Below are 25,173 nucleotides of genomic sequence, written 5' to 3'. Positions count from 1 at the left end.
ATAAAAAACAACTTTCCCAAGATGGTAGTAAGAATGGGGGGGGGGGGGATTGAAAAATTGTAGCAACCGGTTCTCTGCCTGGTTGCTGGGTGGCCGTGGCCGTGGTGGATGTGGCCTACTCAGCCTCCTGCACCACAGCGGCAAGGGGGGCATTTTCGCCCTCCCCAGGCTCTGGAGGCTTTTCTTGAGCCTCCGGGAGGGCAACAACGGCCTCCCCTGAGCTCTGGAGATGCTCCGGAGGTCCTCCAGAGGCCGGAAATGTTTCCAGACTTCCGGGAGGCCTGTTTTTCACACTCCCAGAGCCTCCGCGCAGGCCCTGCACTTGCCTGGCATCCAAAACAGCCCAGGTGGAGACTCCTGGGAGGGGTGGAGCAGAGTGGGCGCGGCCAGCCAGTCCTTTCAACTACCAGTTTGGCAAACCATATGTAAAATTAGCATCTGGTTCTCCCGAACCAGTCCGAAGCGGCTGAATCCCACCCCTGGTCACTACCATGGTAGTGGGGCTTTGCATAGCTGTGCCTGTTATCTTTACTTTTATGACCCTCCACCTATGGATACCCCTGGAGGAATTAAAGAGACAAGAATGGAGACGTTTGCATACTGTCTTTTAGAAATATTCAGTACCAACTCTGTATAGTGACTGCTGAATCAGATATGTCTACTCCTTTTCTCCAATCACTGTTTTTGCACAATCAGCAACATATCATCTGAACAGGCCGCACCTGAGATCCATCCATGATTTGCTCAAAATATTTACTGTAATGTCTCTCAAACAGGTTCGCCGAACTGGGCAGAATCCTAGCTAGAGGATCGCCCGGATGGTTAGAGTGGTGCATATAAAGTCTTGATCTGCTTCCTGCCAGGTCTGGTTTCTGGTAGCCTACCTATAAACTGCTCAGTGGTGGGTTCCGGATCCCAGTGCAACCAGTACGGTGCAACGGTGTCCAGTGTCCACCACATGAATGCGCTCATGCGCGCAGCACGTGCATGCATACTTGCCATCTGCAATGCTCCGCAACACCTCCACAACGCTCCAGCTGCTCGGTGGAGTGTCACGCAGGCGCCATACGCTCTGTGTGTATGCGCGGAAGCCCCGGAGAGCTCAAATACCAGTAAGGAGTGCAGGCAGGCGGGTAGGCCCTCTGGAGCACCGTACCGGAACGGTACCCGGTGCTCCTGGCAGGCACTGGTATGCCCATACCGGGGCGTACTGGTCGTAACCCACCACTGAAACTGCTCCAGCTGATCCCAGTCCTTTTAGAATTGTGATGCCAGAACTGGATGTGGGACTCCGACTAGGGTAGAGGGGAACAATTGTGGACTTGGGTTGCAGTTAAAACAACCCAATGGCTATTTGAATGGCTGCATCTCACGCCAGGCTCACCTGACTCCGATGCACACAGTAAAGGCTGGACTACCCTTTCTGCTTTCTTATACAGGTGGTCCTTGACATAGGACCACAATTAAGCCCAAAATTTCTGTTGCAAAGCGAAACATTTGTGAAGTGAACTTTGTTCCATTTTACGACCTTTCTTACTGCAGTTGCTACGTGAATCACTGCAGTTGGCACATTAGTCACAAGGCTGTTAAGAGAAGGCTGGCTTCCCTATTGACTTTGCTTGTCCACAAAAGGGGATTCACACGACTCCGTGGACACTGCAACCGTCATAAATATTATGACGTCATAAATGCCAAGCCTCTGAATTTTGATGGCATTGACCATGGAGATGCTGCAAGGGTCACAACTCTGAGAAAGGGTCATCAAACACTTTTTTCAGTGCCGTTGTAACTTTGGCCACTAAATGAACTGTTGTAAGTGGAGGACTACCTGTATCTTCCTCCCTTCCTATGTTATTAATGCTAGAACTTCATTATTTTGAACTCCAAGCCTGGCAGGGGACCACGGTGCTGCCTTTGGAGCTTTCTTTCTTTCAGTGGAGTGACCCAGAATGTCAGAAAGAGAGATCTTTATTAAGGCAGGGCATAAAGCAAGATTTTGGACATAAGAGTGAACATGCGACGGGGTCAGACTAGAGGATCTCCTGGGGGACCCATTTATCCCTTCTATTTTGTCATACATTTACTGTGTCTTGAAGTAAAACCGGAAACTTGAACTCAGGAAATGCAAATGTCAAACCACAACACCTGCTTGTAAGTAGGTGGAGTCAGTTGGAGGTCTCGCTGGCAAGTCAGACACAGGGCTTTAACCACATATGTTTTTGTTTTGTTTTTGTTTTGTTTTGTTTTTATTGGATTTATATGCCGCCCTTTGCCCAAAGGACTCAGGGCAGCGTACAACATTAAAAAACACACATCCCAAAAGTTAAAAAGAAGTGTTTCCTGTATGCTTTTCTGCCTAGCAATAAGAAACTTAGCCAATTGAAATGCTTTCATATTTCCGTGTTAGCTGTTTTGAGGAAGGTATAAGAACACGCTTCTCCCTAAGAACCTCGCTCCGACGTCAATTGTAGGTTTACACTGTCTGAGCCATTTGGCCAAATAAAGCTATTTCTTGATCTCGCCGTCCGAGTCTCCTGATTTTCTGCAACATTATAAGACTTCTAAGGCCGCTCGCCTATGTTTATTCAGACTCAGAATGTGCAAAAACTAAAACCCTGAAATGTGCAACTTACCTGACTAATTTTCTGGCAAGGTTCTGTTGAAAGAAATGTCCTTCTGGGTTCGGCTCCAAGTGGGGAAAAAGACACTGGAGACATGGAGGCTGCTTGGAAAGATGGTTTAATGGTGGACAGGACCACATGGCCCGAGCCCTGAACAGAAAAGGCGATCACATGCTTCAATGTTGGTGTAGAAGAAGAGAAGGGAAGAGAAGGGGTGAAGAAGGGCTTGCAGGGATTTTTATAACCTGTTCAGTCCCACCTATCTGTTTCCTGTTCCTGTGTAAGAAATGTATTCTGATTGGTTGCCAGACTCACATGGGCCCATGCAGGGGCAACCCTCTAGGCTGTTTTGAATTCAGGTTTGATTGAGTTCAGCTGCCATGTGGTCATTTGAATAAAGGCTTATCCTGCCTTACCCCATCACTCTGGAGTTAAGAGGAGAACTCTTTATTATGTAAAGTGGACTAGCTTGGCCTTCTTAATGGCCCATTGACAAAGCGGGGAAGCTGCAGGAATTTACTCTGTGTTTAAAATGTGTTTCTCCCTTTTTCACATCCAGGAAAATATAATATTCTGCCTTATCAATATTTCCTAGGATATTTCATTTTTCTGGGAGAGGGCTAGGTGATAACTTCCTACAGTTCCCTGAAACCTTCACTGAATCCTGCAACACGCATACCCTTTACCCACATTTGTAAGCTAAATCCTATGGCACTGCAGCCCTCCGGGTTCGTTTTCCAGACTTTGGGGGTCAAAAGAGTTAAGATAGCAGCAGCCTCGCCATGTTTGTTTAACATGTGAAACACTTAAAACCTGGGACTTTTTAAATGCCCCGTCACGGCCACCACCTCGAGCTCTTGGGACCCCCCCTCTGCCACCACCCCTTTTTGTTCCACAATTTATTTTATTCTTTATTCATTTATTTTCGTCAAGCATGAATTAGATACCAGATATAAGTATAAAAATGATTGTGTATACATGAAATGAATACGAATAGAAGGGAATATTAGGACAGGGACAATCGGCATGCTGGTGCGCTTAGGCACTTATGCACGCTGGTGCATTTATGCATGCTGGTGTGTTTATGCATGCTGGTACGCTTATGCACTTATGCATGCTGTGTGTTTATGCACGCTGGTGCACTTATGCACTTATGTGCACTGGTGCACATACAATCTGGTGCACTTATGCACGCTGGTGCATTTATGAACACTGGTGTGCTTATGCACTTATGCACGCTGGTGCACTTATGCACTTATGCATGCTGGTGTGCTTATGCAAGCTGGTGCATTTATGAACACTGGTGTGCTTATGCACTTATGCACGCTGGTGCACCTATGCACTTATGCATGCTGGTGTGCTTATGCAAGCTGGTGTGTTTATGCACGCTGGTGTGCTTATGTATGCTAGTGCACTTATATACTCTGGTGCACTTATGCACATGCATGCTGGTGCATTTATGCACTCTGGTGCGCTTATGCATGCTGGTGCACTTATATACACTGGTGCACTTATGCACACTGGTGCATTTATGCACTTATGCACGCTGGTGCACTTATACATGCTGGTGCGCTTATGCATGCTGGTGCACTTATATACACTGGTGCACTTATGCACACTGGTGCATTTATGCACTTATGCACGCTGGTGCGCTTATGCACGCTGGTGCGCTTATGCACAATCTCTTCAAAGCAGCTTCGTCCCTCAGTTTCCTCCCAGCTGCTTTGAAGAGATTCGGCCAAAGCCCCATTAGGGATCCGACGGGACGTAAAACGGCCTGCTGCTAAATAAAGAAGCTGCCGCTGGACTCGGCCCGCAAAGAAAGGAGGCGCATCGGGGACAGGGGCACCCAAGGAGCCTTGAGGCCCGATGAAGGTCCCGACGCCTCTGCTTCCGCAACCACACCGCCTCCAGGGCAAGCCCGGGCTTTTCCTTTAAGGCTCCGCCCGCCTGGGCCGCGGCCAGAGACGGGGGAGAAGGCGGGCGAGGAAGCCGAGCGGCGGCATGGCGGCGGGCGAGAACGAGGCGTACGTGGCCTTCGCGGCTCTGCACGGGCCCGCGCTCAGCGCCTCCGCGGTGCCCCAGCGCTACTGGCCCAGCCTGTGGCGAAAGCTGGAAAACGAGGTGGGTGCCGGGCTGCGCTTCCCCCGGGAGGTAAAGAGCCGGCGGGGCTTAAAGGGGCCTGAAGTCTCGGGAGGCCCGCCGAGGTCCTCTGATGAAAGGCGCGCTGCGAACGGCCTCTCCGGACGGGGCCAAGGAGGGGAGTCCGGCGGGGAGAGGAGGAAGGTTTCTGCGCTGCGATGGCTTTGGACGTTGGGGGGGGGGGGGGTTAAACTGCTGCGCCCGGGAAGTTTCCACCAGTAGTCCTTTTGGGAAGCTTTGGCCTCTTAATGTTGGCTAATGGTGTTGGATAATCGTTTGAAGTAATGTAGGATTTCCTGCCTAAGCAGGGGGTTGGACTAGAAGACCTCCAAGGTCCCATTCTATTCTATTTTGTTCCTATCCTATTCCTATTATATACCTGTTCTGTTCTGTTCTTTCCTATTCCTGTTCTAGTCTATTCTAATTCCTATCCCTATCCCATACCTATACATGTTCTATTCTATTCTATTCTACTTTTTCCTTTTCCTATTCTGCTCTGTTCTATCCTGTCCTATCCTATCCCTATTGTATTCTATTCTTTCCTATTCCTGTTCTGCTCTGTTCTATTATATTACATTCTTTCCTATTCCTATCCTATCCTATTCCTATCCTAATCCTATTCCATTCTATTTTTGTTGGCTCCGCTTCCCCCTCTTTCTTCTCAGGGGATTTTAACTCATGTGGAGGTTTGACTTTCCTTGCTGACTCTCATAAAAAGAGCGAAAAGACCCAAGAGTGGAGAAATCCAGGTGTTTGGACTTATACAAACGCCTCCGGCCTTTGTGGTGCAATGGATGAGAGAGAAATCTTGCCCTTCTGGCTACCTACTGGCTGAGGCTGCTTAGCTCAGTTGGATGGATGGTTAGTTGCTTGGGGCAACAGGTTGGCTAAAAGAAAAAGGATGACTCCGAGACAAAAATAATAATAATCAAATCATGTACTATAGTCATGTACTATGTATATGTATACAAATTTATGTACTATACCAATTATGGTGGTTTAGTATGTAATGGTGTCTGACTCTTGGTGACTTTATAGGCAAGTGATCTTCAGGTTACCCACCTTTGTTTCAATTGTATGTTCAACTTTGCATCAGGTTTGATATTGTGAAGCCAGTGTGTTCTTTGCGTTGGCTTTTCTTCTTTGTCCTCTAACCATTTCTAGCACCGTTGCCTTCTCCAATGAATTTGCATGCATGACATTGCCAAATTAAAATCCGACATGGTTTATGAATTTAGCTTCTTGTGATGTGTCTGGTTTTTATACAATTTAGCACTCCTCTGTCAGTTACTCTGGCTGTCCTTGGCATACGCCAACACTACAGTTCAAAGGCATCAATTCTTCAATCAGCCATTTGTAGTGTCCAACTCTACACCCATTGATCATTGTAGGGAAGACTATTGCTCTAATTAGCCTGTTTTTTATATTTCAATCAATATCATTGCTTTTCCAGATCTTATTCATGATAAACATTGCAGAGCAGTCTAAGGTTATGCTGCGTTTGATTTTAGGAGTAGAACTACCATTTTAAAACCAGGTTTTGGTGCTTTTGGCTGGAAAATGAAGTCAGCATCCCCATAAATCTCGTCTGCAGAAGGAAGCACGAAGTGCTCCAAAATCTCCTGGTAGGCCGCCTCGTCGACCCTGCTCTTAATGAAGCACAGTGGTCCAAAGTCCTGTTGCTCAGTGGTCCAAAGTCCTCTTTTCTGATGAGAGCAACTTTTGCATCTCATTTGGAAACCAAGGACCCAGAGAATGGAGAATGGAGAGGCCAATCAAGCACAAAAATCCCATGGTCATTGAACCAGTTTTTGGTGCTTTTGGCAAAAGTTGTAATATTGTTGTAATGTAATATTCTAATTTTCTGAGATGGTGGATTTGGGGTTTTCATGAGCTGTACGCCATAATCATCACAATGATTGACAAATCACAGCTTGAACTATCTTGCTTTGCATGTAATGAGTCTTCTTTCATATATTAGTTTCACCTTTTAAGTTGCATTATTGAAATAAATGAACTTTTGCACGATATTCTAATTTTTCGAGTTTCGCCTGTAAGTTAGATGTTGTTCACATTGAATTTGTGGGAGATACTTCCTTTTTTTCACCTTGCACAGTTTAAGCGTCAGTTTAGCCACAAATAGCGGTTGGTCCGAGTTACAGTCAGCACCAGGAAGTATCTTAACAGATGTAACTGAAACTTTCCAGAATTGTTGGCATAAAATGAAGTCTGTCTGGTTTCAGTGTTGTCCATTTGGTTCCGTCCATGTGCATAAAATTTGCTTGTGTTACATAAGCCATGGGTTTGTTATGCTGACATGTTTTTCCTGGCAAAATTCCAGTAGACAATTGCTAACTTCATTCCATTCAGCAAGTCCAAACTTGGATGCTTGCAAATTCTCCTTCGCCTACCTTTACACTGAAATTGCCCATAATATATCAAAGATCCTTTTTTTATATTTGCTTGAGAGCACATTGGATCTCACTGTAAATTTAAAGTTTTAATTTCATAGTCATTTGAGTCCACAGTGGGTGGCGTAAATTTGTAGTAGGGTGATGTTCAATGGCTTGCTTTGAATGTGGATATTATGCAATCGCTATATATTCTGTGATTCTCAACACATTTAGCTACTTATTTTCATCTGATGATATCGTTTCCATTTATCCATGACAGTGGTGAAATTCAATTTTTTTTTACTACCGGTTCTGTGGGTGTGGCTTGGTGGGCTTGGCAGGGGGAAAAGATACTGCAAAATCTCCATTCCCACCCGACTCTGGGGCCAGCCAAAAGTGGTATTTGCCAGTTCTCCGAACTACTCAAAATTTCCACTACCGGTTCTCCAGAACTTGTCAGAACCTGCTGAATTTCACCCCTGATCCAGGACCATAAAATTGTCTGATTTGAACTGACCACTGCCTGTCTAGTGTAACTGACCAATGCCAACGATGTCTATGTTAGCTCTAATCATTTCTCTAAACAACCAAATGTAAGGCAGAACTAAAGTAAGATTTCTTTATTATGCCACAATTGCCCACAAGAGAATTGGGTAGAACAGTGAATTCAATTCAGAGTACAGTAGAAACTCTGGTCACGAATGCTTCTGACCACAACCAAATATAATTCCAACCAAAAAATTAACAATTTTTTTTTGCGGCCGATTCCCCCTTTCACACCATTTTTTTTTTGTAAGCACCGAATTTCCAAAACTAGGTTCAGTTCACAACCAAATCGGTTTGCGACCAAAGTTATGGAACAGATTATGGTTGTGACCAGAGGTTCTACTGTACAAACTTAGACTCAATAAAACAGCAGTCACCAACTGGGGGCCCATGATAAAATTTTGATGCTCCGCAGAAAAATTATTTGCATTTTTCACATTGCACTAAATCAGGAGTCCTCAAACTACGCCCCCTGGGTCGCATGCGTGCAATGAATGTTTGTGTTGCTGCAGAGAGTCTCCCCCTTCGGGGTCTTTTTGTATGGGTCACAGGGGGGCAGAAATTCCAACTTGGGGTCTGCTTCAACCTCCTGGTGTGGAGCTTTAGGCTAGGGCTGGAGGAAAGTGCCGTTGGTGGCAAAGAGGGCCTTGTTCCAGTGGGACTGCATCATGGCCTGGAACTGGCTGACCATCTCAGCCCGCTGAGGCGCCGGTACTTGGCCTTGCACTCCTGTAGGTCTTCCCTCTGCTTGCAAAGCCCATGCTCGTAGTCCTCAGTGAGGGGTGTCTGCTGAGTCTCCTTCTCGGTCAGATCCAATTTGAACTGAGCTGTTTTGCCAACTCTTTCTCATGGTGGCTGCTTAGCTCCAGCAACTGCTTCCTGTTGGGGCTCTAAGGAGCCTGGGTGGGTAGGCGAGGAGTGGCGAGTAGAGGCTGGCAAGGCGCCCCTCGACGTGAGTGACATCGAGTTGGCCCTGCCCACCCAGTCACATGACCACCTTGCCATGCCCACCCAGCCGGTCATTAGGCAGATCATATTAGTAGTACATGGGATTTAAAATTATGAATTTAGTGGTCCCTGAAGTCCAAAAAGTTGGTGATCCCTGCAATAAAGCAACCATGTCTCTTTCCAAGATTGAACAGCTACAGCAGAAGCTTCCCCAGCTCTGATCTCAGAAAAAGATGTAGCTGCTTTAATGAATCCCAAGCAAACGCTGTTGGGGTGTTTTGAAGTACTGATAGTCCTTGATTTGTAACCATTCCTTTGGTGGCCCATTGAAGTTATAATGATACTGCAAAAAGTGACTTATGACCGATTTTCATATGACCATTGCAACATCCCCATGGTCACATGATCAAAATCCAGACGCTTGGCAACTGGCATGTATTTATGTCAGTTGTAATGTCCTGGAGTCGTGTGAACTTTTATGACGTTCTAATAAGCAAAATCAATGCCACATTCAATTAACAACCGTGTTACCAAGTGAAGAACTGCAGTTAACAATGGTGGCAAGAAAGGCCATAAAATGGGGCAAAACTCACTTAATTGTCTTGCTTAGCAATAGAAATTTTGGGCTGAATTGTGGTCGTAAGTTTGAGAACTACCTGTAACTCTGGCTGTGATGGCTTGGGTGGGAGGAAGGGTAGAATAAAGAAAGCAAAACAGGCAAGTTAAGGGCAACACCCGGGAAGCCAAGTCCAAACAGTTAAATCCTTTAACAAAGAAGTTCACCGAGCTGAAACTCAATACAGCCATAACGTCACGCAATGCTTGTGAGACTGAGCTATTTTTCTATCCAAACTCTGTACTGGCTCATTGATTTTGTGGGAAGTGAAGCAATTAGATACACATAGTGAGTCATAGATTGAACCAAAGTTTAATAATTACCACTTTTGTTCTCTGCAGTCATGCAGAAATCTTGGGTTGGATGCTTTAAAAAGAAAAAGATAGATAGGAAAAGGAGGGAAGGAAGAGAGAGGTGAAGAGAAGAAGATGGGAGAGGGAGAGAAGGAGAGAGGGTAGGAAGGGGAAGAGGTAGAGAGAAGTAGGGGAGAGATAAGGGAAGAAGGAAGGGAAAGGAGACGAGGAAAGAAGAAAGTCGAGAAGGGAGGGAGGGAGAGAAACGAAGAGAGGAGATGAGAGGAAGAGAAGGGAAGGAAGATAGAGATGAGGAGAGGAAGATGGAAGGGAGAAGGAGAGAGGGTAGGAAGGGGAAGAGGAAGAGAGGAGGAGGGGAGAGGTAAGGGAAGAAGGAAGAGAAAGGAGGAAGGAAATAAGTAGAGAAGAGGGAGGGAGAAAAGAAAGGGAGAAGGTGGTGTCAAAACAGGCGATGGATGGTAAACAAAACAACCCAAATGAAATATTATAATTCTATAAATGGAATGACAAATGTATAAGAACCATGAATGTAAAAAAAGAATAATAACTATGTGAATGTATACCTATAATTGTATATAGAGAACAAATATATATATATATATATATATATATATATATATATATATATATATATATATATATATATATATATATATATATATATATATATATATATATATATATATATATACACATACATACATACATACATACATACATACATACATACATACATACATACATACATACATAAAAGATAGACAACATCACCACCAGATGGATTTGTAACTGGCCGACAAATCACACTCAGCATTTAGCCCTCAATGGAAAGACATTTACATGGAAGGAAGGAAGCAGTGGGGTATTCCATGGTTCCCTTTTAGGCCCAATATCCTTCCACATCTTCATAAACAATCTAGATCAGTGTTTCTCAAACTTGGCGACTTTAAGTCCTGTGGACTTCAACTCCCAGAATTCCCCAGCCAGCTGGCTGGGGGATTCTGGGAGTTGAAGTCCACAGGACTTAAAGTCGCCAAGTTTGAGAAACACTGATCTAGATGAAGGAATAGAAGTGGAACTCGTCAAATTTGCAGATGACACTCAACTGGCAGGAATAGCCAACACTCCAGAAGATACGCTCTAGATCCAGATGGATCTTAACAGACTTGAACACTGGAACCTAGCCAACAAAATAAAATTTAATTTTTACGACTCAGAAATATCCGAACAAATCACATTCAGAGTAATCTGCATCTCATAAAAAGGTATTTAAAGGCCCTGTGTTCTGACAGATGAGCACAATCCAAAACACATTGACGACGTCTCCTCGAATGGTGACAAAATATTTGCAGCCAGATTGCCAAGCTTGGAACTCAAACCAACAGCCTAATTTCTTTTTTTGTTATTATTACTGTTTAAAAACACATGCCATCTAGCTCCTTTATTTTTATTTTAGACAAGTTTTATTGATTTTTACAAATTTTCCAAGGAAAAGGGGTTCAAAGGGGTGTAATAACATTTTGACAGCTACATCGTGCAGGGGAGAGCAGTCCCCCCAAGTCTCACAACTTTTACAAACAAGAGTTAAAAGAAAAACCTCAACATTTGAATGTATATTAGCAGTTTTGAGTTTAACACTAAATCATCAGTATGTTTCAATCATTTTGTTTTGTATCACTTCCGTAAAGGTACATTGTAACAACAATTGCAATAATGTTTCAAATCACTTTTGTGACCTGAGTCTTCTAATTGTTGCATCCTCCCCCCCCGCGCCTGCTGGCAGAGCCTCAGCCCCTCCCTCCCTCATCTCTTGTGTACCATCCCCCATTTCATCTAGGAGAGCATTATGTTTTCTAGTGAAAGCCTCCGCCTCCACAACTGTTAATTCTTATTCTGCTGCCCTCCCAGAAAATCAACATGCCCTCTGGTAATAGCCACCTGAACCAGACCTCTTTGTCATATTTTTTTTTTTTTGCTAAAGAGGAATATTTCTTCCTCTTATCTCTTACTTTCTTTGGGATCTGCTTGAGAATGGTTATTTCTTTATCTTTATATTTTAATGGCCCTCCCCTTTGAGTTCCTAGGATCTCATCTCTTGTGGTCTTTCTAAGAAATTTAACATGAACTTCCCTTGGAACATTGTGTGTTCTTGCATAGGCTGAGTTAATCCTATAGATCAGGTCAATGTCCCATCACAGCTGTTGTTTATCTCTATTAATGTATTCTGCTAATATTGTGGTCATAATCTCCTTAAGATCTTCTTCTCAACTTCTGGCAGGTTTTGGAACCTAAGGAAAAAAGACATCTTTCAAATTCCATTTTTATCATGTGGTTTTCAAATTCTACATTCCCCCTTTGAATTGTCTTCACCTCGTCCCTAATCCCAACCGCACCCTCTTCCAGTACACCTATTCTCTGTTCATTCCGTGTGGCTTGTTGTTTCGTTTCTCTGAGCTGATCATTTAAGTCTTGTAGTTGTTTTTTTATTTCGTCCTGTCCCTTTAAAATAGATTGAAGCATCTGGTGAGTAGACAAATCCCTTGCACTCTCCTCAGGGGCTTTAGGTTGTAGAAATGACCCCAGTTGTGACTGCTGCGCAATTGGACTTGACGTGGAAGATGTCAGGGCCGACGAAACCTTGCCAGGTGGTAGCTTTTTTGGACCCATCATGAAGCTCAGAAATAGTTATTAATCTATACAAAGAAATGGCGTCTGTAGAGAAGCACAGCCGGTAGAGATCACAAGGCAGGCAAATCCAAGACGGAAAAAATCTTCTAATACAGAGATAGATCAAATAAGTAGATCAAAATATTCCAAATCCAAGGGGAAAACGCATTTAGAGAGGCTCCTGGAGATCTCTGGGGTGGAAACTAGTTCAGAGCCATAAAATCTTCCCAGGGGGGAGTCTCATTCATAAAGACAATGAAGAAAGAGGAAGTTGGCCATCTTGGCTCAGCCTTTACAGATGGTCAGAAAACAACAAGTTCAAAGTTTCCATACATAGTTTAAAGAAGAGTCAGTTCAACCATCCTTTCTCTCGCAATTGTGGTCAAAGAAAAATTTTCCCCATTGTTTAAGGGAAGTGAAAGTAAGTTTTTTTTGCAAGTGCCGCTTTTCCGAGAGGGGTGGAAATTCCCCCCCCCCTCCAATCTCAACTCTTCCAAAGGTTGAAACAAAGTCCTAAAAAAACTGCAATTCAGTCAATTGAATAAAGCAATAAAAGACTTGGGGAGACCTCCCGCCTCACCGCACTTCAGCTGTAACTTTAAAATCGCTCGTTTCCTTCCAGCTCCGTTCGGCGAAGGCACGCAGTTCCACGAAAAACAGGCCATTTTTGCTCGTTTTTGCCCCCCCTCCCCCTGGAACACTCTACAAGCCTCCTAAATTCATGCCCTTTTGGGGGGGGAACGGCCCCATTTTCACGAAAAACAGGCCGTTTTTGGAAGTTTGCAAAGTGCAAAACCTTTTTTTTTTTATTTGCTTCTTCAAAACCTTGGTGCGTCTTATACTCTGAAAAATACGGGTAGCCAAGTTTGATTGGTGCTCCTAACTGCTCTTTGACTTAGAAGAATATTTAACAAGCAGCATATCAATTTGTGCTGTTTCCTCTTCAGTTGTCAATATCTTTGCTTATGATTCTAGATCTTCGATGCTGGTGAATATTTTGGGATAATGCAGGTGGAGGAAGCAGATGAACAAAGAGGTAACGAAGAAACAGAGGAGGAACGGAAAAGGAAATCCAATCTTGGTAATGAACTTTGCTACAAAGTGATAGTCACAAATGAAAATGGCCTTCAGGCATCAAGTTGTGATAGGTGAGTTATTGCTTGAAAATACTTTCAAATGTTGTGATGTTTTCAAAGTATTTGCAGGATCAGGATTCTAGTTAGCTTCCCAGCTTAATGGGGGAAGGAGTGGGCCAGGGGCAATCGGTTCTAATTCACATCCTTAACATCACCTCAGGATATATGTCGTTGTGACCACAATGAAAAAAACACACACACATGAATATCACATACATTTTGCTGCATACTTGTAGCAGCATGAATGCCGAAAGCGTCACATGCAAGCTGAGTGTATTCAGCTGTCACATCATTTTGCACATGTGTTTTCAAATGTGTCTTGCTACCGAATATTTTGCTTGAAGTTAAACTTCAGAATGTTAACACTGATGCTAACTGATTTAATAGTTTAATGCCAGTTATTGATTCTTAAAGAGAGCATCCCCCCCTTGTTAAGATTGGGAAATTGGGTAGGTGCCTCAGTTTTCCACAATTGTGAGAGATCCGGAATGTGTGGTGTGAGAGAAGATCTTCTCTGTCATTGCACCAAATGATCCCAATATTCTTTTCTTGGAGAGAGCAGATTGGTGCTAATATATTTGTTCTTACTGCATTTTGTTATTTATTTACTTGGCTTTCATTTTATTTTGGGGTTGCTCTTTTTTTGTTACCTGAAATAAGGTCCTCTGAATTTTAGGTGGACTAGGTAATTGTTTTAAATATCATTATCAATTTTACTGTATATTATGATAACTTCAATAAAATTGTATGTAAGGTGTGTGGGGAATACAGATAGTCTTTCACTTCCTGTCAGACCTGCAAGCCATCTTTTCTTTTTGGATTTCAGGCCTCCCACACTTTCTACTGTGGGAAAATGGGAGGGTGATATGTAGCCATAATAACATTCTTCTTAGAAAGTCAAGGTCGTTTTTGTTTCTGCACCTGGCCGGATCTGGATGGGAGGAATCGATCTTCGTGGCAGTGAAAGATTGGACCAGGTGGAACACTTACAACAGTTTATGGAGTGACCATTCGAAGTTACAACAGCACTGAAAACTGTGACTTATGACAGTTTTTCACACTTACAACCATTTCAGCACCCCCATGTTCACATGATCAAAGTTCAGAGACTTGGCACCCGGTTCATATTTATGATGGTTGCAATCGGTGGAGAAGCCAACTCCTCTTAACAATCATGTTATTAATTTAACCACTGCAGTGATTCACTTAACAACTGTGGCGGATTTGATCATCCAAGAAGGATGATCAAATGAGGCGAAACTCCCTCACTTAACCATAGAAATGTTGGGCTCAATTGTGACCTTAAGTCAAAGACTACCTGCAGTCTGAAGTGGAAAAGGAATAAAACTAAACTTCATAATAATATTGCTTTGCTTTTAGACTTACTGTATTTTTCAGAGTATAAGATGCACCTTTTTCCCTCAAAAAAGGGTGAAAATCTGTGTGTGTCTTATACACTGAATACAGCATTTATTCAGTGTATAAGACGTCCTCTTCACCAAAATGACCGTGCATAGCCTTTAGGAGGCTTCCAGAGTGCTCCTGAGGGCTGGGGAGGGCAAAAATGAGCTCAAAATTGGCAATTTTTTGCTCATTTCCCCCCCCCCAAAAAACCCCCAGGTGCACTCTACAAGCCTCCTAAAAACGGCCCGTTTTTGGGAGGTCTGCAGAGTGCAAAACCTTTTTTTTAAATTTACCTCTTCAAAATCTTAGCGTGTCTTATACTCCGGTGCGTCTTATACTCTGAAAAATACGGTATATCACTGCAGAAGTCTTATGTTCTGTGAGCTTTCAGGTTTAACATATCTTTGTCTCCCAAAGCATTTTTCTTGTTGATCATGCCTGGACTTACCGTGTGGAACATGCCCGCCAACAGCTGATGCAGGTTCCTGGCCTGCTCCACCGAATGGCCAACTTGATGGGAATAGACTTCCATGGAGAGGTTCCAGATGAGGCAGTGGTCAACCAAGTGTTAGAAGAAATGTGGAGATACAACCAGACCTATCAGCTCTCATGTGGGGTACGGTCATAAGAGAGTGACTGAAACTGTTAAAGCTTTGGTGTTGTAAGTCAACTATCTTCTGAAAGCGTGATGAGCAGAGACATTTCATCTTGTAAAGAAGAGATATCTGCAGAACATAACTTTCAGCTGCAGGATTTTAGGGTTGCCTTTTCCAACCTACTGCCCTCCAATAGAATTGGATTTGATCCCCATGATTACCAGACAGCCTAACCCAAGGGTGTCCAAACTTGGGAGCTTTTAAGACTTATGGAGTTATGGACTTCAACTGCCAGAATTCAGTTGGGAGTTGAAGTCCACAAGTCTTAAAGTTCCCAAGTTTGGACACCCCTGGCCCTAACCAGTACTGAATAGTTGTAGCTTTCCAACCCAACATCAAGAATTCAAATTTATCAAAACATTACAGCTTTATTCAGAGGCGGGTGTTAAATATGTCTCAAGAGGTAGGAGGAAGTGTGTTTGTACTTAACTATGAGCCAGCAGGGTGCTGCAGTTGCCAAACAAAAAAAGCCAATGCAGTCCTAGGATGCATCAATAGAGGGATAGCATCAAGATCACAAGAAGTGATGCTATAGTTTTACACTGCTCTACTGAGGCCACACTTGGAAAACTGTTTTATTCTGGTCGCCACAATACAAAAAAGATGGTGAGACCTTAAAAAGAGTAGAGAGAAGAGCAACAAAAATGATAAGGGGTTTAGAGGAGAAACCGTATAATGAAACATTAAGAGAACTAGGTATATCTATTGTCTAGTATAAGGAAGAGAAGAATTAGGGATAACATACCTATTTTCCTGTACTTGAGAGGCAATCACAGAGATAACAGAGTTGATTGATTTTTCCAAGCACCCGAGGGGAGGACAAGACACAGTGAGAAGAAATTTGTTAGAGATCTGAATAGAACAGAATAGAATAGAATAGAATTCTTTATTGGCCAAGTGTGATTGGACACACAAGGAATTTGTCTTTGGTGCATACTTGGAATTTAGGAGAAATTTTCTGAGAGTGAGAACAATTAACCAATGAAGCAGCTTACCTCGCTGGAGGCAATCAAGAAAAGATTCGACATTTATTTCTTTAGGATAGTATAAGCTTTATACTATAAGGACTCCTGCCTTTGATAGGTAGGGGGTTGGACTAGAGGACCTCCAAAGTCCCTTCCAGCCGTATGAGTCTATGATTCTAGTTATCTGTATGACCTTCACTGGATATATTTGTGTAATGTTAAATACCGTATTTTTCGGAATATAAGACACACCTTTTCCTCCCAAAAATAGATGGTGAAAATCTGGGTGCATCTTATACACTGAATGCAGCATTTTGGGTCTCCCGAAACCCCGTCCCTTCACAAAAAAGGGACATGAAGAGGGTTTGGGAGGCCTGCAAAGTGCTCCTGGGGGCTGGGGAGGGCAAAAACGAACGAAAAACGGCCTGTTTTTTTCTCATTTTTGCCCCAGCCCCCAGCAGCACTTTGCAGGCCTCTCAAACTCTCTGCATGTCACTTTTTTCACAAAAAAATGAGGCGTGCAGAGGGTTTGGGAGGCCTGCAGGGTGCAAAAACTCTTTTTTCCAAATCTTGGTGCGTCTTATACTGTGGTGCGTCTTATACTCCGAAAAATACGGTAACAAGAAAAGTACATCAGAAAACTGGGATTTCATAGCGCTAAATGCCAAAGGGTCACCCAGAACTCCCTTCTGAAATCAACCATCCAGGAAGGAAGAGAACTTTAGCAACACAGTGCCTCCACTTGTTCAGCCGGAGGTTCTAATATTTACGAGGATACAAAGAGCAATCTCGGCAGAAAGACGTGGGCATCCTGTCTGAACTTGAAAGCTAAACAAGGTCGGAGTGATTCGTGTGAATGGGAAACCTTCAAGGGATCTCAAACTATATTGGAAAGCCAAAACATTCTAAAAAAGGCAGTAATATATTTTTCCCCCCATATTCTTGCCAAGAAAAGTACAAGTATATTGAGTCACAGTGGTGCAGTGGTTAGAGTGCAGTACTACTTCTGCTAACTGCTGGCTGCCTGCAATTTGGCAGTTCGAATCTCACCAGGCTCAAGGTTGACTCAGCCTTCCATCCTCCTTAGGTGGGTAAAATGAGGACCCAGATTGTTGGGGGGAGTAGGCTGACTCTGTAAACGGCTTAGGGAGGGCTGCAAGGCATATAAGTCTGTTAGTGCTATAGGATCATGAAGTAATCAGAAAAAACATTTATCTTGAGACTTGATTGTGGTTTTAAAAATTGTTGAGATGATTAGGGAGGGAATTATTTTTAAACAAATGAAGTGTAGTAGAAGTACATTGTGTTGCCATGGTATAGTAAGGTAACTTATTTTTTTTTCAAACAAAGTTTTTTTTAACTTTTTTGTTACATATTTTAACTTCTTTTATAAACAAAGTGTTGTCCTGGTTTCCACCCCACCCCCCCTTTACGTCTTCTATTATGCATAGTACATTTTACATCATATTTCCATTTTACATTTCAGCCATCTTATTTTCATTCCATATTCCCCCCCCCTTAATTTTAATTTCTTCTTAATATATAGACAATATCATTATATGCCTCTCCAAATTAGTCAAATTTAACGTATCATTTCCATCTATTATTCTGTTTTCCTGTTAATAACATGTCTCCTCACATTTAATTTTATGTAGTAAAAATTTCATTTAGTTATCCACAAGTAATAATTTTAATCTATTTCCCTCACGTTGTATTGAATATATATAAGGTAACTTCCTATTGATGCATCTTTTTTTTTTTTGCTTTTTTTTTTATAGACAGCTGAGGAGAAAGTCCCAGTTTGGTACATTATGGATGAATTTGGATCCCGTATCCAGCATTCAGACAAGCCCACTTTTGCAACTGCACCTTTGTTTTACATGCCACAACAAATTGCTTTTACTATCCTCTGGCCCTTAAGAGACCTTGAGAATGGTGGTAAGTAGGTGTTCAGTATATCATCTGCTTGTCAATTCAACATGGATTCTTTGAAAACTGGAGAGAGGGGGTGCATTTTTATGGCCTTCCTTCAAAGCACTGCTTTTGTCGTTGAAATCTGTATTGGAAGGAGAATGGAGATCGTGTTTGTATGTATGCGTTTATAGTCCCGATCCAGAACCACATACTTCCTTAAAAACATCCAAAACTAAAAAAAAAAATCCTGGCATCAAATCCCAAACATACTCTAGAACAGGGGTGTCAAACCTGCGGCATCATGTGACATAATGCGACTTTTCTCCCCATCTGGACCAGGTGCTGCATGTTTCACAGCCCTACTCTAGAAGATCTCAGTTTACCTGCTTCCAGAAGATGGCTAAAGTCAAGCCTAGCTAAGGTGTAGTGGGAGGCCATTCCAGAGGTCTGGTGCAGTTAGACTAGACTCGAATCGAATCGAATCGAATCGAATCGAATCCAATTTTTTATTGGCCAAGTGTGATTGGACACACAAGGAATTTGTCTTTGGTACATATGTCCGTGGTCACCTCATGGCTGCTGCTGTGTTGCAACATTTTCAGGGAGGGCTTATTTTAGTGCATGCGCTCAAAAGCCCGATTGGGCTTATTATCCAGGGAGGTCTTATTTTCAGGGAAACAGAGTAGAATACATTCATCAAGCATCATAGGATACAACACTTAGTGATAGCCATAGCTTACTGATAAGCAATCAAATCATACCAGGAAACAAATAAAAAATATAAATTGTAAAGATACAAGCAACATGGTTATTATAAGTGGAAAGAGATAGGTACTAGGAAGGATGAGAAGAAGAATAGTAATACAGTCTTAGTAAATAATTTGACAGTGTTGCCGTGATTAGTTGTTTAGCAGAGTGATGGCATTCAGGGAAAAACTGTCCTTGTGTCTAGTTATTCTGGTGTGCAATGCTCTACAGCGTTGTTTTGAGGGTAGAAGCGGAAACAATTTATATCCAGGATGTATGTCAGGGGTCTGTAGGTATTTTCAGTCTGTCTCTCTCTCTCTCTTGGTTACCATACTTCCCCAAAATGGATAACCACCAATTTCTTTTTCTACCAACTGCGACATTTAATTCCAGCTCTTTTCTCTGAAAAGAATATCCCCACTAAACCAAAATACAGGTAATAAGATTTTGCTCTGCTGGTAGATTTGGGGTGATTTTAAGTCTCAATTGTTCAAAAAGGGGCAACAGCAACATATCCCCTTCTCCTTCACCTCCATCCCCAAAATTGCATTTCTGTTGAAATGCAGAATGCATCAGCATGAATGCATATTTGGCAGTGAAGGATTGTGAGTTCAGTTCACTTCTGGAATTCACCACAACTTTTCACATTCAGTCTTATGCAACCTCAAATAGATGCCTATTCTATCAGCCAGGTTTTGGGGAGACTCTCAGAAGTCTGTTCTTTTGTCTACTTCTATGTTCACTGCAGAGTTTTGAATTCTTTCAATTCTTTCCTTTGCAGAGGAAGTCACCCGGGATTACGCCTATGGGGAAACTGACAGTTTAATTAGAAAATGTCGGCTGCTGCCATGGAAATCCAGTGAGCTGCTCAATATCAGCTGTTTTATCACTGAACCCTCAGATGATCACTATCAGGTACAATTTTTTTAAAATAAGAAAAGCTAGTTAATAATTCATCTCATTTACCTACCGTCTTTCCCCCCAAAATAAGACAGGGTCTTATTTTCTTTTGACCCCCCGAAATAAGCGCTTGGCCTTATTATTTTTGAGCTACAGGAGGCAGCAAGTGTGGTCACCTCATGGCTGCTGCTGTGCTGCAATATTTTGGGGGAGGGCTAATTTTAGCGCATGTACTCAAAAGTCTGAATGGGCTTATTATCCGGGGAGGTCTGATTTTCGGGGAAACGGTATAGACCTACCAGAGCTTCATTCTAGGAAGCTAATGATGACTTTTCATCTGGAGGTAAGAGACAGACATTTTTTGTGGTTTCACACATTCCATTCTTTTAATTACCATATTTTTCAGAGTATAAGACACACCTTAGTTTTTGAGGAAGAAAATGTGTATGGGGGGGGGGGGGAAATTCTGCCTACCAAGTATTCATCTAGCTAGCGTCCTTAGTCTCAGCTTCAGCTCATCAGTTCTCTGGTTGTCACTGTGTGCGTGCACGTCTTGTTGGGAATGAAAGGCAGCTTCTAAAGCACAGTTGATCATCATAGGGAGCTCCAGTTAGTAAAGCAGGCAAAGTGTGTAAGTGGTAAGACAAGGCTCTATGCCTCACGTTTTCAGATCCAATGCTCCGTTTGAAACCCGTTCAAGTCTGTGGGGATCGCCAAAACACATTGCCGCCGAAAACATGACGCACAGAGGCCAAAAATAGGGTGTGTGGAAGCCTAAAATGCAATGCGCAGAGGCCTAAATTTCTGCATCAGGAAAATTTTGTGAATATAATATACGTAGACTTCAGTAAGGCATGTGATAAAAATAGACTACTTCTTGGTAAAATAGAACTATGTGGGATAGACAGTTCCACCACCAGGTGGATTCACAGTTGGCTGATTAACCACACTCAGTATTTTGTTGTTGTTGTTAGTTGCGAAGTCATATCCATTGTGACCCCATGGACAACGTTCCTCCAGGCCTTCCTGTCCTCTGCCATCCTCTGGAGTCCGTTTAAGCTCATGCCTACTGCTTTGGTGACTCCATCCAGCCACCTCCTTCTCTGCCGTCCCCTTCTTCTTTTGCCCTCAATTGTTCCCAGCATGAGGCTCTTCTCCAATGAGTCCTTCATACTCATTAGGTGGCCAAAGTACTTGAGTTTCATCTTCAGGATCTGGCCTTCTAAAGAGCAGTCAGGGTTGATCTCCTCTAGGTCTGACCAGTTTGATCGCTTTGCAGTTCAAGGGATTCATAGGAGTCTTCTCCAGCACCAGAGATCAAAGGCCTCCATTCTTTGGCGCTCAGCCTTCCTTATGGTCCAACTTTCACAGCCATCCATTGCAACTGGGAAAACCATAGCCTTGACTATACACACTTTTGTTGGCAGGATGATGTCTCTGCTAAACCTTAATCTACATGGAGGGGAGAATGCAGCAGGATATCTCAAAGTTCAGTATTGGGTTCAACAGCCTTCAACATCTTCATAAATGATCTAGATGAGGAGGTAGACCCATTTTTCTGGGTGATATGGTGTTGGAGACTGAAACTTGTTCTTAACAAGCATGGTAAATCTAGTGTAGACACCATGGGAAATGTTTTTTTTTTAACCAAGGCGATGTTCTTTGGTTATTTATTGGGTAGCTGTAATTGTAGCCAGTTCTTTTTTCTGACCGCATCACCATTTTTTGCCCAATAGGCTACAAAGTAGACAGTTTGTTCATGCTGAAGTTCAGAAGTAATTGCTTGCAAAGGATAACGTGAAATTAAAACTGATGGGCTTCTTCTATATTTGTATGCATTTTAGGCTATATTAACTGAAAACAAAGAAAAACTGCCTACGTCAATAAAGCTCCCCATTTATGAGAAGAACAAAATCTTCAAGTACGTATTTCCAAGTGTTTTTGCCTTCTAGATAAGCATCTAACCACCTTGGTTAGGTTTAAACAATTAAAGCAGCTTTTCAAAGAATGATAGATTCCGTTTTATCTAATTATTTGGTGATCTAAGATGTAGATCATGGGTGTCAAACTCAATTTCATTGAGGGCTGCATCAGGGTTGTGTTTTACCTTGGGTGGGGGGTAGGATGGGCATGCCCAGCTCAACATCACTCGTGCCAGGGTCACCTGTGGTGGCCTGGGAGTATCCATTGTCTCCAGCTCCGTTTTCGGCTGGGATGGCCTCCTGCAGCCCTCTGACAACGAAAACAGAGCTCTGTTTTCACTGGCAGAGGCACCGCGGGCCAATCCTTCACTGTTTCCAGGGCGGCCCGGTGAGCCAGATCTAAGCACCCCATGGGTCGGATCCGGCCCACGGGCCTTGAGTTTGACATCCCCGATGTAAATTCTAATTAATCCTTGTTCTTATAGAATGGGCAATGCAACAAGATACAGAGAGGCAGAAATGAAGAGTGTTACTCTTAAACTTTTTGCAACAATGAACTTGTTCGGGAGCACACAAAGAAAAGATGATGGGAGTAGATAGAAAATATATTACTGTGAAAAAAGTAAAAGAAAAAAGGGGCTTTGATTGTGTTCACTGAACCCTCCCATTCTAAACAATTTCGTCCAGTCTCCCACCTCCCCATTTTAGGAAAGGTGTTTGAGAAGGCATTTGAATTGCAACTTCAGTGGATCCTGGGGAGAAATAGATTATCTGGATCCTTTTCAGTTACGTTTCAGCATTGGTCACACTCATGAATGATCTCTGGCAAGAGCAGAATAGAGGTGGTACGTCCATCCTTACTCTTCTGGATCTCTCGGCAGCTTTCCTTTAGCCCTGAAAATCTCCCCTTTGCCCTTTAACTAATTTTAATAGGGTTTCATCACCCTTGTCTCCTTATCGTTTTTAGCTTTTATATACACTGTTTTATATTTTAACATTTTATTGTACATACTTCCCAGAATCCCTGTCTGAGGGAGATGAGCAGTTCAAAAATGTGAAAAATAGACACGCTAACACGAGAGGTGACACTCTTACGTGACTTTTTGGTGACTTGTATTGTCTTCCAGTCAGTTTTCAAGCCCATTTTGAACTGCTGCTATTAACTTAAATTGCCTGACATAAATTATTGGAAAAAAATTCTCATATGTCTGACCAACCGCTAATATTACATGGTTTAGACCAGGGGTCACCAACCTTTTGGACATTCAGGAACCACTAAATTCATAATTCTAATTCCCGTGGATCACTAATATGAATTAATGATGGAATGGGGTCCTTCAGGCACTTAGCTTGGCCGTCTGTTAGCAGAGAGAAACGCCCAGGGTCAATCCTAGGTTTGCTCTCCACTGCAACTAGGAATTTCAAATATGGCCAAGAATGAATGTTTGTCTTGTAGCCAGCCCAGGCGCTAGAAACTCTATTTTCGAGGAGCTTGGCCAAAGTTTCGTGCACCGCTCACTGAAGCGCCTGGACTCCGAGGGAGGGAAGGAAGGGCTGGAGCTACTAAACAGGCAGCCAAGCTAAGTGCCTGAAGGACCCCATCCCATCAGTGAGCAGGAGTAGTTGCTTCGGCAGGCCGTATTCAGCCCAGGGACCATAGTTTGAGGATCCCTGATTTAGTGCAATGCAAAAGTTTTTCTGTGGGCCACCAAAATTTTATTGCGGACCACCAGTGGTTCACGGACAGTGGTGGATTGCAGGCGGTACTCCCCGGTACAGGCATACCGGAGCCTGCCCGGAGCACCGGGTACCCTTCCGGTACGGTGCTCCAGAGGGCCCGCCCGCCTGAGCTCCTTACCTGTCCTTTAAGCCTTTGGCACTTGGGTGTGCGTCCATGTGGGTGATGCCCCGTCCGTTCCAACCATACCGGTTGGAACAGGATCCAGAACCCACCACTGTTCACAGAAAACCAATTGGTGACTGCTGGCTGACAGCAACTCAGAAGGGTTGAGGTATACAAATTACTCTCCACAGTAGAATAGAAATATTTCTCAGGAGCATCAGGTGTGTCACAACTTCCGAATTGCATCATCTCTGTTTGCCTCCCCAATCTTTCTCTTAGAGTTTACACCGATCTCCAGCAGGTGCGTCAGTACCTGAGTCACCCCCGTTTTGAGTTTACGGACTTGGAGCAAGAGGCTGACATTCTCTACGTCTTCTCCCACTTCAAAGATTACAGGTTACACAGCTATTTCCCTGCAAGTAACAATTATTCTCAACCTACTCAGTATCTGTATATTTTGACCAAGGCGTCTCCCGTGCTAAATGCCTTCCTGCTCTTTCAGAAAACTAAGTGAAGAAAAACCTCGCGTGATGGTGAATCAGTTTCCGTGTGAAAATCTCCTCACGGTGAAGGACTGCCTGGCCTCCATTTCAAGAAGAGTTGGGGATTCGGAGGGCCCGAAATGGCTGCCTCATACTTTCAACCTTTGTACGGAACTGCCACAGTTCATCAGTTTCTTTCGGCAGTGTGAAAGCAGGTACAGGGCAGCTATGCCTTTTCATCTTCCTTAATGTTAGCTCTCATTCTTAACTTTGCAGATGTCAGATGGAGAGAAATAAAAGGAGTCTTTATGACACCTCCAAGAATACTCATTTTTCCTAGAGACGGGAGGTGGGATAATGCCTCATTCTGGGTGATGCCGCTGAAGTTCTCCAGTTTTATAACATGGAGAGAGAAAGGGACAGAAAATTAGATATAGACATATTGTACCTCCCTCCCTGCTGGTCTGCCTGCTTGCCTGCACACACACACACACACACACACACACACACACACACCAACCTAAGTGTTGCCTACAGAGAAAACAAGTCCATCACAAAACTTACTAGAACTCAAGTTTCTTATTGATTCAGGCTCCGGTTACCTTACGTTAGACAATAGCCAGGGGTGAGATTCAGCTGGTTCGGACCGTTCCTGGTGAATCAGATGCTAATTTTACATCTGGTTCACCGAACCGGTAGTTGCAAGGACTGGTTGGGCCCGCCCACCCCACCCTTCCCAGGAGTCTCCACATGGTCCATTTTGGATGCCAGGTAAGTGCAGGGCCCGTGCGGAGGCTCTGGGAGGGCAAAAAACTGGCCTTCCTGAAGTCCGGAAACGGGCCTCCCTAGCCCAAGGGAGACCATTTTCGCCCTCCCGGAGGCTCGAGGAAAGCCTCGGGATCCTGAGAAGGGCGAAAAATGGGTCTCCTGGAAGTTACGGAAGTCCAGAAACGGGAC

General features: G+C 43.4%; 1 protein-coding gene across 1 annotated transcript in view; it reads left to right on the top strand.

The window, feature by feature from the left end:
• The first annotated feature begins 4,558 nt into the window (after positions 1 to 4,558).
• TTLL12 (tubulin tyrosine ligase like 12) overlaps positions 4,559 to 25,173 on the top strand; it is a 29,722-nt gene continuing 9,107 nt past the window's right edge. The window contains exons 1-8 of the mRNA XM_081956890.1: positions 4,559 to 4,745; positions 13,223 to 13,395; positions 15,205 to 15,403; positions 18,187 to 18,346; positions 19,851 to 19,984; positions 21,814 to 21,890; positions 24,014 to 24,130; positions 24,237 to 24,431. Coding sequence (XP_081813016.1) covers positions 4,626 to 4,745; positions 13,223 to 13,395; positions 15,205 to 15,403; positions 18,187 to 18,346; positions 19,851 to 19,984; positions 21,814 to 21,890; positions 24,014 to 24,130; positions 24,237 to 24,431 — 1,175 coding nt within the window. The 5' untranslated portion in view covers positions 4,559 to 4,625. The remainder of the gene's footprint in view (positions 4,746 to 13,222; positions 13,396 to 15,204; positions 15,404 to 18,186; positions 18,347 to 19,850; positions 19,985 to 21,813; positions 21,891 to 24,013; positions 24,131 to 24,236; positions 24,432 to 25,173) is intronic.

Source organism: Natrix helvetica (genome assembly GCF_964273705.1).
Source record: "Natrix helvetica genome assembly, chromosome: 6".
NCBI lineage: Eukaryota > Metazoa > Chordata > Lepidosauria > Squamata > Natricidae > Natrix > Natrix helvetica.
This window is presented reverse-complemented; position numbering and strand designations above follow the sequence as displayed.